Here is a 15,968-nt window from a genome sequence, read left to right on the forward strand (position 1 = left end):
TCACAGTTCTGGAGGCTTGAAGTTTGAGATCAGGGTGCCAGCATCGTCAGTTTCTGATGAGAGTTCTCCCCTTGGTTAGAGACAGCCATCTTCTCACGGGGAGCTCACATCCGGGGGGGACGGGGAGATCTCACTGGAGTCTGTTCTTACAGGGGCGCTAATCCCATCATGAGGGCCCCACTCTGAATACCATCACATTAGGCATTGGGGCTTCAACATTCGGATTTGGGGCAGACACAATTCATTCCTTAGCAGGCAGTGAACACTTTAAAGAAAAAAAACAGAGGAAGGTAGAAAACAAGAAAGTGATTAGGTTGGCCCTGGGAACACAGGGCAAAGCTGTCCTCTCTTGTAGTCATTACAGTAAATTTCCTGTGCAGTTTGTCTCTTGGCTCATTAGCTACAGTTGACACTGCTTGGAGGCTTGGCACTTAGAATACAAGTCCACAGTTTATTTTGGGCCTCTTTTTTTTTTTTAAGATGTTATTTGTTCATTTGAGACAGAGAGAGAGCACAAGCAGGACGAGCGGCAGGCAGAGCAAGAAGCAAACTCCTTGCTGAGCAGGGAGCCCAATGCGGGACTGGATCCCAGGACCCTGAGATCATGACTTGAGCCAAAGGCAGACACTTAACCAGCTGAGCCACCCAGGCGCCCCTATTTTGGGCCTCTTTTAAAGCTAATGCCGTATGTCCCACCATCAGGAGAGCCTTGAAAAAAAATTTTGAACTCTACACCCACAAATGTGGATTTACTATATGCAAATTTAAAAGAAATTTTTAACATGAGTTCTATATATAAATTTTAAAAATAAAAGACGGACACTCTTGAGTCTTCTCAAAGCCCTGAGATTGACATTTTCAGAAGTCAACCTGACCAGCGTTTGAAAGCAGACTCAGTGTCCTATGTCCTCTGGCCCTGAATGGTGACTGATAACCATGTCACCACCAGAAGGTTATTGTCACACTGCTGGCCACCGGACCTGTGGATCTCAGGGTGTCTTAGAATCTGCACGTGGCGAGCCATGTTCACGTGGGTCTGTCTGTCTGTCTGGCTTCCTTGCAGGAGCCGGCGATTGCAGTTTCCCGTCGTGGCTGAGATCCCTCATGACCGTTAGCTGCTGTGTGACCGACTGCTTCCTCCAGAACGTGGCCATCTCCACCCTGCTCGAGGTGATCAACCACTCCCAGTCCCTAGCCCTCGTCATCGAAGACAAGATGAAACGCTATAAAAGCTCTGGACACAACCCGTTTTTCGGCAAGCTGCAGATGGTGACAGTCCCTCCCATCGCCCCAGGAGTATTGAAAGTCATTGCAGAGAAAACAGACTTTTATCAGGTATTTCCCACTGGGAGGAGGTGGGCAAGACCCCCTTCCCAGCCATCTGTTTAAAGTTGTCCGTGAGGTGGTAGTCACCGTGGTAGGGATGTGGCGACTGTGGTGACAGCCCCAGAGGGTTGCTCGAGACCTGTGCCTGCCATGTCTGTCCCCCCGTCCCCGGCTGCGGCACAGTTTCTGGCTCTGCAGCAAGAGTGCGGTAAATATTCGTGTTCAGTGTTAGGCTGACTGGCCTTCACATGTAAGGATGGCTAAGTCATCTTAATATACGGAAAGAGAGACACTGCCCTAATTTATGAGGCTGGAGACTTTGAAGCTACTCAACCTCAAGAAAACTTAGTACTCGTCAAATTTAGGAAAGATGGTTGCTGAAGAGATGGTGAGCAGGGGTTCTGTCCCTCTTTGGGAGGACAAAGCTACATATGATGGGGCTCATTTAATTGCAAAAAGCTAAAAGCAGTTCCAGCGAGCTCATGAGAAAAAGTAAGTTTATTATAGAGAGAGTGCCCGCGGCTGCCAAAGGGCAAGAGTGGAATGCAGGTGGGTCTCACAGGGTCTCACCTGGGGGGCTCTTAGATCCTGAGGCTGCTCCCTCTGCACCTCGCTCGGCTGAGGGGGTGTCTGCGGGTCACCTAACTAACTTGGTTACCACTTGACCTTCAGTCTGCTTCATGACCCTCAAGTTTGGTCGCTATAGTTAATGATGCTTGTATGTCTTTCCCGCAAGTCTGAGCTAACGGGTCGGGGCTATTAAACAGTCTGTCAGTGAGGCATCCCTGGGTCAGCGCCTTCTGCTTCTCCAGCCCACACAGCAGGGATGGGGGCCAATGGGTAGGAGGTCATGTGGTGCAGATGGGGATGTGCCCACTCACCAGGACCTGCGGTGATGGGACCGCAAACACCCTGAAAAGTTTTGACGCTTGGGAAAGATATTTTACATATTTTATGGGCGAATAAGATATGGAAACTCTACTGTCCCTTCAGGTCCTAAAAGCCTATTTTGAAATAGGCTGCCCTTTTCCTGTTTGGGATGAGCTCTTCTCCAGCAGGTCACATAACTGAGGCTACCTCTCGGCTTTGTTTCTTTTTGTGGTTGTTAATAACAGCTGTATTTAGGTATAATTCACATACCATACAAATCACCCACTTGAAGTATACAATTCATTGGTTTTTTTCTGTATTTGCAGAAGTGTGTCATTTAATTTATTGTTTTCCCTGTTTTTTGTTATCCCTCCTTTACTGTTTTCTTTTTCAGCAAATGGATATTTTCCAGTGTACTGTTTTAATTGCTTTAATGATTTTTCTCCATATATTTTTTGGAGCTGTTTTTATCAGTGGTCGCTCTAGGGTTTACCATGTTCATCCTAGCTCATCAGAATCTCCTCACTGAATTCCAGCAAAACACAGAAACCTCCTCCAGTCTCGGCTTTTCCTCTGCCCCTTTCTGGTGCTATTGTTCCACACGTTACATCCACGTGTGTTACAAACCCCACGACACGCGTTATAGTTATAACATAATTGTATGTCCTTTAAAGAAGCTGGGAGAAGAAAGGAGAACAAATAGCTATAAAAAGAGTTTGTTACTTAACCTTCTTCACCATTCCTGGCCCTTCACTTGTAGATTTCAGTCTGTAGCTGGGCCCTTGCCTTTGCCCAGCGCACCTGTGCTCCTGCCTCCTCTTCTGGGCTGCTACGTGCAAGTGTGTTTCTGCACGTTCCAGTGATAGCACAGTGATAAGTGTGCCTCGCATTTTACTCAGTCTTTTCTTTTTTTTAAGATTTTATTTATTTATTTGAGAGAGAGAGTGAGAGAGAAAACAAGTAGGAGTGGCAGAGGCAGAGGGAGAAGCAGACTCCCCACTGAGCAGGGAGCCCGATGCGGGGCCGGATCCCAGGAGCCTGAGATCATGACCTGAGCCAAAGACATACGCTTAACCAACTGAGCCACCCCAGGTGCCCTACTCAACCTTTCCCAAAAAATCATTTGAAAGAAAAGAGATACACATTATGCTGTCTTTTTAGAGCTACACAATTACCTTTACTGGTGCTTTTTGTATGAATTTGATTAACTGTCCGGGGTCAGTTGCTTTCACCTCGAAGAACTTCCTTTAGTGTTTCTGTTTTGTTTTGATTTTTTTTAATTTAAATTCAATTAATTAACATATATTATGAGTATTATGAGTTTCAGAGGTAGAATTTAGTGATTCATCAGCTGCATGCAATACCCAGTGCTCATTCCATCACGTGCCCTTCTTAATGCCCATCACCCGGTTACCCTATCCTCCCACCAGAAATGCCTTCAGTGTTTCTTTTTTCTTTTTTTTTCTTTTAAGATTTTATTTATTTGAGAGAGAGCGAAAGCAAGAGAGCTCACAGAGGGAGAGGGAGACGCAGGCTCCCCACTGAGCAGGGAGCCCAATGCAGAGCTTGATCCCAGGACCCCGCGATCATGACCTGAGCCGAAGGCAGATGCTTAACCAAATGAGCCACCCAGGCACCCCTAGTGTTTCTTATAAGACGGGTCTTCTAGTTCACAAATTCACTCAGTGTTTGTTTATCTGGAAATGTCTTTATTTCTCCTTTTATGGAAGATAGTTTTACCAGATATAATGTTCTTTTTTTTTTTTTTTAAGATTTCATTTATTTATTTGACAGAGATAGAGCACAAGCAGGGGGAGCGGCAGGCAGAGGGAGAGGGAGAAGCAGGCTCCCTGCTGAAGAAGGAGCCCGATATGGGGCTCGATCCCAGGATCCTGGAATCATGACCTGAGCCAAAGGCAGATGCTTAACCCACTGAGCCACCTAGACGCCCCTAGATATAATGTTCTTCATTGGATTTTTTCTTTTCTTTCAACACTTGTAATATAAGAATAAATATACTTTAATCAGCCCCAGATATGATATCTTGAATATATAATGTTTAAGTAAAGCAGCACTTTTTTTGGGTGAGAGAGAAAGAGCACACATGCACATGGGAGGAGAGGATAGAGGGCGGGGAAGCAGAGAGAGAGAGAATCCTAAGCAGGCTCCACACCCAGCATGGAGCCGGATTCAGGGCTCGATCTCAACCCTGAGATCATGACCTGAGCCGAAATCAGGAGTCCGATGCTTAACCAACTAAGCCACCCCAGCGCCCTTACAGCAGTTTTTCAGTAATCCGTAGCAAATGCTCATGTGAATGTTTGAACTTAGTTGGAATTCACCGTTTGGATTCATGATCCCACTGTTTTCTTGCCTCCGGCATTTCTTATTAAAGGCAGCTCTTCATCTTCTGGGTTTCCCTTGTAAGTGATGAGTGGTTTTCCTCTTGCTGCTTTCAAGATGTTCTCTTTGTCTCTGTCCGCTAGCATGTCGTTGTGACGTGTCCAGTGTGGATCGTGTGGCATGTATCCTACCTGGAATTCTTCAAGCTTCGTGGATATGTAGATTAATGTTCCTTTATCAGTTTGGGGAGGTTTTTGTGCATTACTTCTGCACGTATTTTCCCTGCTCCTTTCTCTGTCCTCCCCCAGCACTCCGTCTGTGGGTGTGCTGCTGCGCTTGACGGTGGCCCACGTTTCTCTAGGGCCCCGTGCATTTCTCTTCATTCTTCTTTCTCTCTGTTCTTCAGATTGCATCATTTCTGTCAATCCATTTTCTTCACCGAGTCTTCCTTCCATCTGTTCAGATGAGCTGCTGAGCCCCCTGAGGGGTGAAAGTTTCATTTCAGTTATTATACTTTCAGTTCCAGAATTTCCATTTGGTTCTTTTTCTTTTTTTTTTTTTTTCCTTAACTTTTTTTTTCTTTTTACACTTTCTGTCTCCTTGTTGATACGTCTGCTTGATGGGAAATTGTCATCATACCTTCCTTTACTTTTTTCAACATGGTTTCCTTTAGTTATTCGAACATACCTCTAACGGCTACTTTGAAGTCTTTGTTGAATATATCTGTCACCTGGTTGCTCTCACAGCCGCCTTCTGTTGCCCACTTTTTCCCCTGTGCACGTGTCGTATTTTCTTGTTTCTTTGCATGTCTTATAGTTTTTATTGAAGACTGGATATTTTAGATAATGTGTCATAGCAACTTTACTATATTCTGACCCCCACCTCCCATCTTGTTTTGTCCTCATCTGTTATTCACTCTTCGGTGACTCTCTTTGACTGTTTTGGTGGAGTCTGTCTCCCCTGCCATGTGAGTCCTTTGGCACTGCTCCCTGGAGGGATGTGTGGTCACCCTTCAATGACGGTGGTCTTAGCGGGGTTCTCACTGACCATCTCTTTCCCTGGTCTCTCTGTGAAGCTGTCTCTGTTGGTACACACCCAGCTGTTAGGCTCCATGAACTTCTGGCTGGCTCACCGCTCTTATGTTTTCAACAATGCCCAACAATGCCAAGGCATACGTTACTCCACAGTCTGATAGTTTTTTGAAGCCAGTCTTTGAGTTGTTTTGTTTACCCAGGAGGGGTCTTCCTAGCTATCTCTTGTCCTGGTTATTTCTGATAATCGAGCTGGCCTGTGGTTTAACTTCTTGCTGTTGTGGGGCTACCAGACTTGCGGTAATGACTTACTACAGAATTCTGTCGTTCTTGAGAGCACTCTCAGGCTTGAACTTCCTCACACTTTGCTGGAGGGAGCTCTCTGTGTCCTGGCCTGCCTCTCGCTCTGGGCACTCTGTGCATCCCATTGTTCAGGAAGAGCCGGCACTGAGACAGTTCCCTGTTTCTCTTGGAGGGCTAGCCCTGCAGGTCGCCCTCGGGAGCAGTGGCCTCTAGTTGTCTGAGCTTGCTTCTCCGAGCATGTAACCTCCCCCTACAAGCCCACTAGGGTAAGAATGGTCAGAACTGCGCACTCCTGGCCTGCAATGTCTGGATACAGCCTCCACCCAGGTGTGAGGACGAAGCGTAAAATGCTGCACCCTGCCCTTTCCATGGAGAGCCTTGGACTGGGAGCTGGGGGGAGGGGACTCCACCCAGAGTGGATAGTCACGTTCCTTGTCACACCAGGCTGGGCTGAGGGGGGTTGGATAGGGTCACATTTCCACTGCCACAGACTCGTTGCTTTTACTGGAATTTAGTAGATTTTCTTGAATAAATGTTTCTTTATTTCCTGAATGCCCTTAGGATAATTTCCAGAAACTCTAAATGTTTGATTGTTGTTGTTTTGTTTTTTTGTTTTTTTAATTTTCACCAGTTATGGTAGTTTTTTTCTGGGAGAGAGTCCACAGAGCTCCTCCCACAGCCAGACGAACTCATGTACTCAGACCGCATCTACGGTGTCAGGTCCTGGTGGAGCCTTATTTGATTGCTGTTCGGCTTGGGTGCCTCATCCCCCGCCCCCTCCCTCTCTTACCAGAGTTGAGTCCGTGTGGATCTCAGAATCAGGAACAGTGTCAGTATAATACAGCAACAGTGACTAGGCCCGTCCTTCCTTGCTCCTGCATTTATCTGAGAAGTGTGGGGTCATTGTATTGTAAGGCACAGGGACTAGAACAGAAGAAAGAATTTAGTCTGTGAATCTTTGGAAGGCTCTTAATAGAATAAAAATGACTGCATTAAATACTCTTGTTTTGACGATGTACCCTTGGTGATGTTTTTGGAGAGTAGGCTTTTCTGAGTTCTTTCTGAAACCTTAATTTTTATTTTGAGTCCGATGTGGTACATATCTGAGTACCTAGCACTTGCCAGGCACTGGAGTGCACTTTATAAAGTATACAGCTGTCCAGAGCAGCAGCAGTGGCTGGCCTGCCCACGTCAAGATGCTGGATGGGAGGCAGTGAAGCCACCTGCACAGACAGCCAGGCCACGCCCCAGTTCTCGGACTCCAGGTGTAAGGCTGGTTCCAGATCTTCTAGCCTTTCTCTCATTCCCACAGAACAGCCCACATGCCATTGTTTACGTTGCCCACGATGCAAAGAATAAGGTCCGCTATCCCACGAGTGCCCTGACTTTTCAAATCAGGTGGTAATGGCAGAATTCGATTCACTAAGGGGCGCCTGGGTGCCGCAGTCGTTAAGCGTCTGCCTTCAGCTCAGGGCGTGATCCCAGCATTCTGGGATCGAGCCCCACATCAGGCTTCTCCGCTAGGAGCCTGCTTCTTCCTCTCCCACTCCCCCTGCTTGTGTTCCCTCTCTTGCTGGCTGTCTCTGTCAAATAAATAAATAACATCTTTGAAAAATTAAAATTAAAAAATAAAAAAAATTCGATTCACTAAGAAAGTGTTCAGCACATAGGCATTGAGAAGCTTAACATAGGTGAAGGAGGAGGCGTGTGTTTAGTCATCAACATCAACTCCCTAACCCTTCAGAAAACATTGTTTTAAACCTTCTAGAAGGAGTCTCTTCCACATAAATTTGCCCACAGGGGCTACAAGTAAGGGGACTACTCTGCTTAATCAAAAGTTTTGTATCAGAGGTTTCATTGCAATTTGATAATTGGAAATCACATTCCCTTAGATTAAAAAAGTAATGAAAATAATGGTTAGGGGCTCGGGCCAGTCAACGGTTAATTTGATCTAAGCAGAAAAGATAGTTTTGTGTAATAGAAATAAGAGGGCCAAAAGAAGTCATTTGACCTGAGATATACTTACAAAATATCACAGTCTAGGAGGCATGGTCTTCTCCCACGACCTGGAAGAATGCCTTCAGAAATTCCCTCCCGGAAATGGGGCCAGCCTTCCCCTTGAGTCTCACCTGGTTGGGGCAGGGACCCCACGGGTGCTCTGTGGGACTTAAGGAGGGGCTGTGGCCAGTTCCAGGCCCTGTATGTTTAAAGAGCTAAGATCAGGGCTGAGGGGATGGAGGACTTGATTTGGGGTGTGATCTGTGTCCTGAAAGTGAGCTGGGCATCTGCCACGGCACTGCATGAAATGGGAACACACAGGTTTGCGATTCTTCGTCAGTACCGCATGGTGACCAGTGTAAGCCAACCCTAGGTGGGAAGGTGCTGTGAGTGTGTCCACCTCAGGACTGGCAGCCGTTGCACACCCACCCCATTTCCTGGAGGCCACATCTCTGGATCCCCCAGTGCCAGCACTTAGTAGGGCTTGGTCAGGTGTGCTTGTCGAAAGGATGTGTCAGCCAGTGGGTTCTTGCTTCCAGTTGATTTCTTCTCTGCAAGTAATGTTAATGTCTGGGCAAGAACTTCAGTGTTCTTAGCTCCACGGTCAGACTTCCTAGTTTCCAGGAGCACCTGGCTAGCTCATTTGGTAGAGCACACAACCCCTGATCCCAGAGTCATGAGTTCAAGCCCCACATTGGGCATAGAGCTTACTTTAAAAATAAAAGAGTGGTCTTGGGGTGCCTGGCTGACTCAGTCAGTAGAGCATGTGACTCCTGACCCCAGGGTCATGAGTTTGAGCCTCACGTTGGGTGTAGAGACACCTCTAAGTTTAACACGTAACATTGCCTGGTGGGGTTTTGGTTTGGTTTGGGGTTTCTTGCTTCCTTTTGTTTGTTGGTGGTACTTCTTTGTATATTGAGGATCCAGTTCCTTGGGGCTGGGATTGGACTGGCACGAGGAGGAAGTGTGGGTGCTGCCCGTGTTCACACAGTCTCCCTTCTGCCTCAGAGGGTGGCTCGTGTGCTTTGGAATCAGCTGAACAAGGAGACCCGGGAGCATCACATCACCTGTGTAGAGTTGTTCTACCGGCTGCACTGCCTGGCCCCAACGGCCAACATATGTGAAGATATCATCTGCCACGCCCTCCTGGACCCTGACAAGGTAAGTCTTTGCAGCCTGTCATCTCTGTCCTGCAAAGATTCCAACTGCCAGGGCACCCATCAATGTACATGCCCGGGGTAGACTTACATGTATTCAGCCCTTCTGGGGCTCAGTAGACATCCTGATCATGAAGCAGAGGTGTTACAGAATCTCAGGATTGGGAGGCCTTCAGAAGCGCTGGCCATCCCCATTGGAGTCCTAAACACAGGGGTTGTGTCCATATTAAGACTCACCAACGAAATCTCCCCCCAACTCCCGTGACGTTTGCAGGACACTGAGTTCTTGCAGGGACCCCAGAGCTGCTGGTGAAGTAGGCAGCTGTAGAGAATGCATCGCCCTTGTAGACCCTGGCCGTCCTTTGCAGTCACGTTGTGTCCTTATTCTCTGAGCCACTTGGGCCTGGTACGTCTAAGGTGTATGAGAACACCGTGCACTTCGTGATCTTCGGCCACAGGCCCAGGGGTGACCTTGGACATGAGCTAATGTGGAGTCTTTTTTTCTTTTTTTTTTTTTAGTAGGCTTTATTTTTTAGAGCAGTTACAGGTTCACAGAAAAATTGAGAGGAATGTACAGAAATTTCCCATAATCCCTCTGGTCCCCGACATGTATAGCCTCCACCATTTAATGTGGAGTCTTGAAAACATGCTTCACTGTGTTCAAATGAACAAGGAAGAAAGGGTGCAGGTCTCCCTTTCCCCCCGGCCCAGTGGGACCCAGGCTCACTGAGAGCCCAGCAGCGCTGCTGATGTTGTTGTCGTTCTGCTGAGCTCTTGTTTGTTACTAGAGTTGGGTTTGTTGTGACCGCATACAGTATGCTGTGAGGGAAGTAGGGGCCTCACTCCCATTTATTTCCTAATCAAGGGGACAAGACTGGAAGCACTGTTTAGGTTTTCCGTCATCTGGCACCTGACAAGAGAGACCCAGGGCAGTCGTGTGACATCTCACAACCGCTCCTTTGATAGGTAAGGTGGTCCTCATGGTACATTACCCTTAATGCAAAGGACGCTTTGCCGAGGTTCCTGGTCAGTGTGTTGGGCCAGGGAGGGGGAGATGTGTGAAATTGATAGCATGACCCCATTGTCTGGATGCACAGCAAGCGATTCCCATGATCCCCTGAGTGACTCTAGGCCAGACACATGTGAATACGTAGTAGGAATTTTCTTAATTTGGTCCTGGGGGGGTGGAAGCCCAGTGCATCAGAATCACCTGAGCAGCTTTGAGATCATGCCGTGTGAGGGGGCCTTTGTAGAGAAATGAGGGTGGTCTGGGTCTTTATCGGGGCGGTGGCCACACTGGATGTGGACACTTGAGGGTCATCGATCGTGTGCTTGAGGTGTGAATTTTATTGCAGTACAATCTATTGTACTTGGAAGAAAAAAACAAAACCCTTCCTTGTTTCCAAAACTAGGTGTGGAGCCAGACACACAGCGTTAGAGAAATGCCAGCTGATTCTGATGCTGGGGGCCCACCCCACAGTCGATTTAATCAATTTGGGGTGAAGCCTGGGCATCAGGATTTTAAAAGCTCCCCCAGGGATTCGAGGGTGGAAATCACCTTGTCTTTGTCTGCTTGGGTCTCCTAAGCCCAGCATGCGTGAAGCTCCCCAAGGGCATCCTGGTGCACGGGATCGCTGGACGCTGGCTTGATGGTACCCTTCCCACCCACAGATCCCTGTTTGTCGTGCTGGACAGCCTGGCCTGCACGGACGGCGCCATCAGCGCGGCAGCCCAGGGCTGGCTGGTGCGGGCACTCTCCCTTGGTGATGTGGCACGCATCCTGGAACCCATGCTTCTGCTCCTGCTCCAGCCCAAAACCCAGAGGACCTCCATTCACTGCCTCAAGCAGGAGAACTCAGCGGGTGAGCACACCTCCCAGGGCAGCCGGGGGAGCTCTGTGTCCCCAGGGGGCCTGGGCCTGGGAGGGAGCAGGGGGCCGCCCCGACGCCAGTTGCCTATGGGGACAGTCAGGGCACTTAGCCCCACTCAGTGGTTTGGCTAGATTCCAATGGTGTGAGGGTACTTTGTAAAGCTGTGAGGCTTCTTAAGTTGTAAGGAGCAGACGAACCAGCACTTAGAAATGCTGGGGAGTGGGTTTGTTGTTTTCACTGAAAAATCAGATCTTTTTTTAATAAAAGAAATTGTTAGTAACCCATGTTCCAATAAAAATAGCTGATTTTTTATTCTTTTGCTACTGAAAACAATTCAAGTGCACCTGAGGTAGGAGGAAAGAATAACAGACCCTCGTTCCCAGTGTCTCCCAGGCTGGAGACTTCACTTAGAAGAATCGCAGTTCTGTGTCTGGGTAGGCTGGCACTTCCCTCCAGATCCCAGCTTAGACCAAGGGGTGGTTTAGGTTGCCTCAGCTACGAATGGCCGAGAAGTTGTAATTTCCATGTAATCTGGCCAATTGTACTTATCTAAAAAATAACTTTTATTTGTGAACCTTCAACAAGGTAAGTGGTTTCTTTTCTGTCTATCCATTTTTCTATCTACTCTCTAAAGTTCCCTCCAGCTGTAGATTCTGTGAACAGATAATCAAAAATGCAGAAGAAATAAGCCTTTGAGTTCCAAAAACTTCCAGAGGCATCTTTTTTTTTTTTTAAGATTTTATTTATTTATGAACGAGAAAGCATGCACAAGTGGTGGGGAGGTGGGAAGGGGCAGAGGGGCAGGGAGAACAAGAGAGAAAGAATCCCAAGCAGGCAGGCAGACACAGCATACATACACACACACACTACCGCCGCCACCACCCCGCCCCTGCCAGCATGGAGCCCAGTGTGGGGCTTGATCTCATGACCCTGAGATCATGACCTGGGCGGAAACCAAGAGTCAGAGGCTTAACCGCCTGAGCCACCCAGCCACTCCCAGAGGCACCTATAGCACAAATTAGTAGAATATAGGTAGGAAGAAGAAAACCGAGACTAAAATAAACCTCATGGGGGCACCTGGGTGGCAGAGCGGTTAAGCATCTGCCTTCGGCTCAGGGCGTGATCCCGGCGTTGTGGGATCGAGCCCCACATCAGGCTCCTGCGCTATGAGCCTGCTTCTTCCTCTCCCATTCCCCCTGCTTGTGTTCCCTCTCTCGCTGGCTGTCTCTATCTCTGTCGAATAAATAAATAAAATCTTTAAAAATAAATAAATAAAATAAAGTAAAATAAAATAAACCTGATGAGCACATTACGTGTGAGTGATTAGTGCCAGCACAGTTCATGAACTAACATGACTTCGCACGTTAGGTGTGTTTTATGACTTCCTGCAGTTTTCTCAGTGCTGATTTTACAAGCTTTGAGTTAGCTTGTGTAGCCCACTGGGCTGTAAATATTCTCTTCGCACCAGTCTTATCTTACAGCGAGAAGCAGCCTAATACCCCATAAGCAGCCATTTCTGAGATGCTTCTTCTCTTTACAAGGTTCCCTAAAACTGGAACCTCTAGTTTTCCTTTAGGAAAGAAAGCTGGCTGCCTTCTCAAAGAAAAGGCATTCTATTATTCCATGTTTATAAGAAAGTAAAATCCAAAGAAGTATAAATTAAGCACCTTCCTCAAAGTTTGGCTATCACAGTGTTCCTTTGTGTTAAGAAGAAAGTCCTAATGCCACGCAATCCAGTTTCAAAAGTCTCAGGGCACTTCCTGCTTCTTCCTCTAACCCATGTTTCCTGCTACCTTCCTAATAAGAGAAAATGTCTTTTCCCTGCCATGTCCTTCCCCTGGAAGCAACTAGAAGAATTCTGCTTTACCCCCACCCTATCTTTATAATATTGTAGATACCTATTTTGAAAATACCACCATGAGCCTTAGGCAGCTCATCTATTTCTGATGTCTTATTCTTCCTCCTTTCCTAATCGTGCTTGATGGTCACGGAATAGATTTGCTGAGAGCTGCGTATGAAAATGGTTTGCCAGTACCTACCAAAGACTTCCTGGCTGTTGTTTTTTTTTTAAGGAGACTCAAATATTTTAAAGGTTGTGTATTTTCTGATTACAGAAGTACTAACATGCTTCTTTTAACAATTGGAGTAGGGGCGCCTGGGTGGCTCAGTCGTTGAGCGTCTGCCTTTGCCTCAGGGCATGATCCCAGAGTCCTGGGATCGAGCCCCACATCAGGTTCCTCCGCTGGGAGCCTGCTTCTTCCTCTCCCACTCCCCCTGCCTGTGTTCCCTCTCTCGCTGGCTGTTTCTCTCTTTCTGTCAAATAAATAAATAAAATCTTAAAAAAAAAATTGGAGTAATAAGAGGGTCAGAACACACATAAAAGGGGCGCCTGGGTGGCACAGCGGTTAAGCGCCTGCCTTCGGCTCAGGGCGTGATCCCGGCATTATGGGATCGAGCCCCACATCAGGCTCCTCCGCTATGAGCCTGCTTCTTCCTCTCCCATTCCCCCTGCTTGTGTTCCCTCTCTCGCTGGCTGTCTCTATCTCTGTCGAATAAATAAATAAAATCTTTAAAAAAAAAAAAAAAAAAGAACACACATAAAAGCCCCCTGCAGTGCTTGCTGATAGAGCTAGGTACCGTTGATGATTGGTGGGTAGTCTTCCAGATTAGAGCCACGTATTATAGATGCTGTCCCCTAAGTGATCTCATTCCATACGGCTGGATTCTGCAGCTTGGTTTTTCTTCTTTTACTTAATACATCCCACACATTGCTCCATATCAGTACATACAGACGTATCCTTTAAGAACCCAGAGAGTCCTCCACAGCATGCATGTGCTGCAGTTTTTCTGTCTCGTAATGTTTTGTTCTCTTTCCAGCTTGTCGTCACACCTGACCATTCAGCGAATACCTTTACAGCTTTGAAAACCTGCTGACATTTCTGTGGTATACATTTCTTGAAAGGAAACTCATTTCTTGAAAGGAACAAAATAATATGCTTCTTTTAAAATCACCCTCCCCATAAAAGTTGTGATACTTGTATTTTCTGTGACAGTGTAACTAAATTATCTGATTGCCTGAAAGTTTTAGAAGACTATTCACTTTTACTTGTCTGCCTTTTGCCCATGATACAATGTAGAGTCTGGTGGTGTAGTTTTATGGGGGAATTTTATTAACATCAATCTTTCTGTCTGGCATTAAGATAAAGATCATTCTAGAACTAACTTATCAGAGCTGACCCTTCTGTCCTGAAGTCATTTGTCATTTTGTAATTTCCAGAAGACTTGCATCGTTGGTTTAACAGGAAGAAAACCCCCTTCAAAGAGTCCGGTGGAGCGCCCGAGCTTCAAGAAGGCAGCTCTGAAGAAGGCGTGCCGCTGAGCCAGTTCACCACCGTGGACCGTGAGGCCATTTGGGCCGAGGTGGAGAAGGAACCAGAGAAGTGCCCACCCGGAAGTGAGCTGAGCGAGGACGACCTTCCCTACTACATGGACCTTCCCGACAGGACGGCCTGCAGCGCCCTGGACAGTAGCGAGCACACGGAGTCTGCAGACACGAGCTCTGCCCACACGGATAGCGAGAACACGTCCTCCTTTTCCTCCCCTTCCCACGACCCGCAGGAGCTGAGCAACGAAGAGAGCTGCTGTGCGCCCATCCCCATGGGCGGCAGGGTTTACCCCAAGCGCTCGGCCTTGCTGGCGGCCTTCCAGGCAGAAAGCTTCAAGTCCGGTGCCAAATTAAGCCTGGCACGCGTGGACTCGGACAAGACCCAGGCTTCGGAGTCGTTCTCCAGTGACGAGGAGGTCGACTTGGAGCTCCAGGCCCTCAGCACGTCCCGGCTGCTAAAGCAGCAGCGGGAGAGGCAGGAGACCATCGAGGCCTTGTTCAAGCACATTCTGCTCTACCTGCAGCCCTACGACTCCCGGCGAGTTCTTTATGCCTTCTCAGTGTTAGAGGCCGTGCTCAAAACCAACCCCAAGGAGTTTATCGAGGCGGTGTCCAGGACCAGCATGGACACCAGCTCCACCGCGCACCTCAACCTCATCTCCAACCTCCTCGCTCGCCACCAGGAGGCCCTTGTTGGCCAGAGTTTCTATGGAAAACTGCAGACCCAGTCTCCCAGCGTGTGTCCCCACTCTCTGCTGATCGAGCTCCTCACCTACCTGTGCCTCAGTTTCCTGCGCAGCTATTATCCTTGTTACCTGAAGGTCTCCCACCGAGATGTCCTCGGCAACCGGGATGTGCAGGTCAAGAGCGTGGAGGTTTTAATTAGAATAATGACGCAGCTGGTCTCCGTGGCCAAGTCTGCCGAGGGGAAGAACGTGGAGTTCATTCACAGCTTGCTGCAGAGGTGCAAAGTTCAGGAGTTTGTCCTGCTGTCGCTGTCCGCATCCATGTACACGAGCCAGAAGCGCTATGGACTGGCCATGGCCGAGCGAGGCCGGGCCCTGCAGGAAGAGAGCCTCTTTGAGGAGAGTCTCATCAACCTGGGCCAGGATCAGATCTGGAGTGAGCACCCCCTGCAGATCGAGTTGCTGAAGCTCTTGCAGGTGCTGATTGTCTTGGAACATCACCTGGGCCAGGTCCAAGAAGAAGCTGAAAATCAGCCGGAACTGTCCCGGGAGTGGCGGAAGGCCCTGAACTTCCAGCAGGCCATCAGTGCCATGCAGTACGTGCAGCCCCACCCGCTCACCTCCCAGGGGCTGCTGGTGTCCGCCGTGGTGCGGGGGCTGCAGCCGGCCTACGGCTATGGCATGCACCCGGCCTGGGTGAGCTTGGTCACGCATTCCTTACCATACTTTGGAAGGTCCCTGGGCTGGACAGTGACCCCTTTCATTGTCCAGATTTGCAAAAATTTGGATGAGCTGGTCAAGCAGTATGAAAGCGAATCTGTGAAGCTCTCTATCAGGTATGGCAAACTGTTTGATACATTATTACTACTTTGAGGCCAGTGTTTTCAGTGAATGGCTGATGTGTCCTAGAAGCCAGGTGGGGGATAATTTCAGCCTAATCAGAAGCCAGTTTAGCATAGTCAAGAGGGGGTAACAAGGAACTAAATGCTCATATCCTT

At 48.1% G+C, this 15,968-nt stretch overlaps 1 protein-coding gene across 4 annotated transcripts in view; it reads left to right on the top strand.

The window, feature by feature from the left end:
- The window catches only part of DOP1B (DOP1 leucine zipper like protein B), a 102,617-nt gene that overhangs the window by 56,969 nt on the left and 29,680 nt on the right, over positions 1 to 15,968 (top strand). For all 4 annotated transcript variants that reach the window (XR_003317980.4, XM_026506304.4, XM_057306839.1 and 1 more), the window contains 5 exons: positions 1,064 to 1,335; positions 8,880 to 9,032; positions 9,894 to 9,994; positions 10,700 to 10,890; positions 14,177 to 15,806. Coding sequence is in view for 3 of the 4 variants with exons in the window: in XM_026506304.4 (XP_026362089.3) it covers positions 1,064 to 1,335; positions 8,880 to 9,032; positions 9,894 to 9,994; positions 10,700 to 10,890; positions 14,177 to 15,806 (2,347 nt within the window). In the remaining variant the exon portion in view is untranslated. The remainder of the gene's footprint in view (positions 1 to 1,063; positions 1,336 to 8,879; positions 9,033 to 9,893; positions 9,995 to 10,699; positions 10,891 to 14,176; positions 15,807 to 15,968) is intronic.

This window comes from Ursus arctos, unplaced genomic scaffold, assembly GCF_023065955.2.
Source record: "Ursus arctos isolate Adak ecotype North America unplaced genomic scaffold, UrsArc2.0 scaffold_4, whole genome shotgun sequence".
Taxonomy (NCBI): Eukaryota; Metazoa; Chordata; class Mammalia; order Carnivora; family Ursidae; genus Ursus; species Ursus arctos.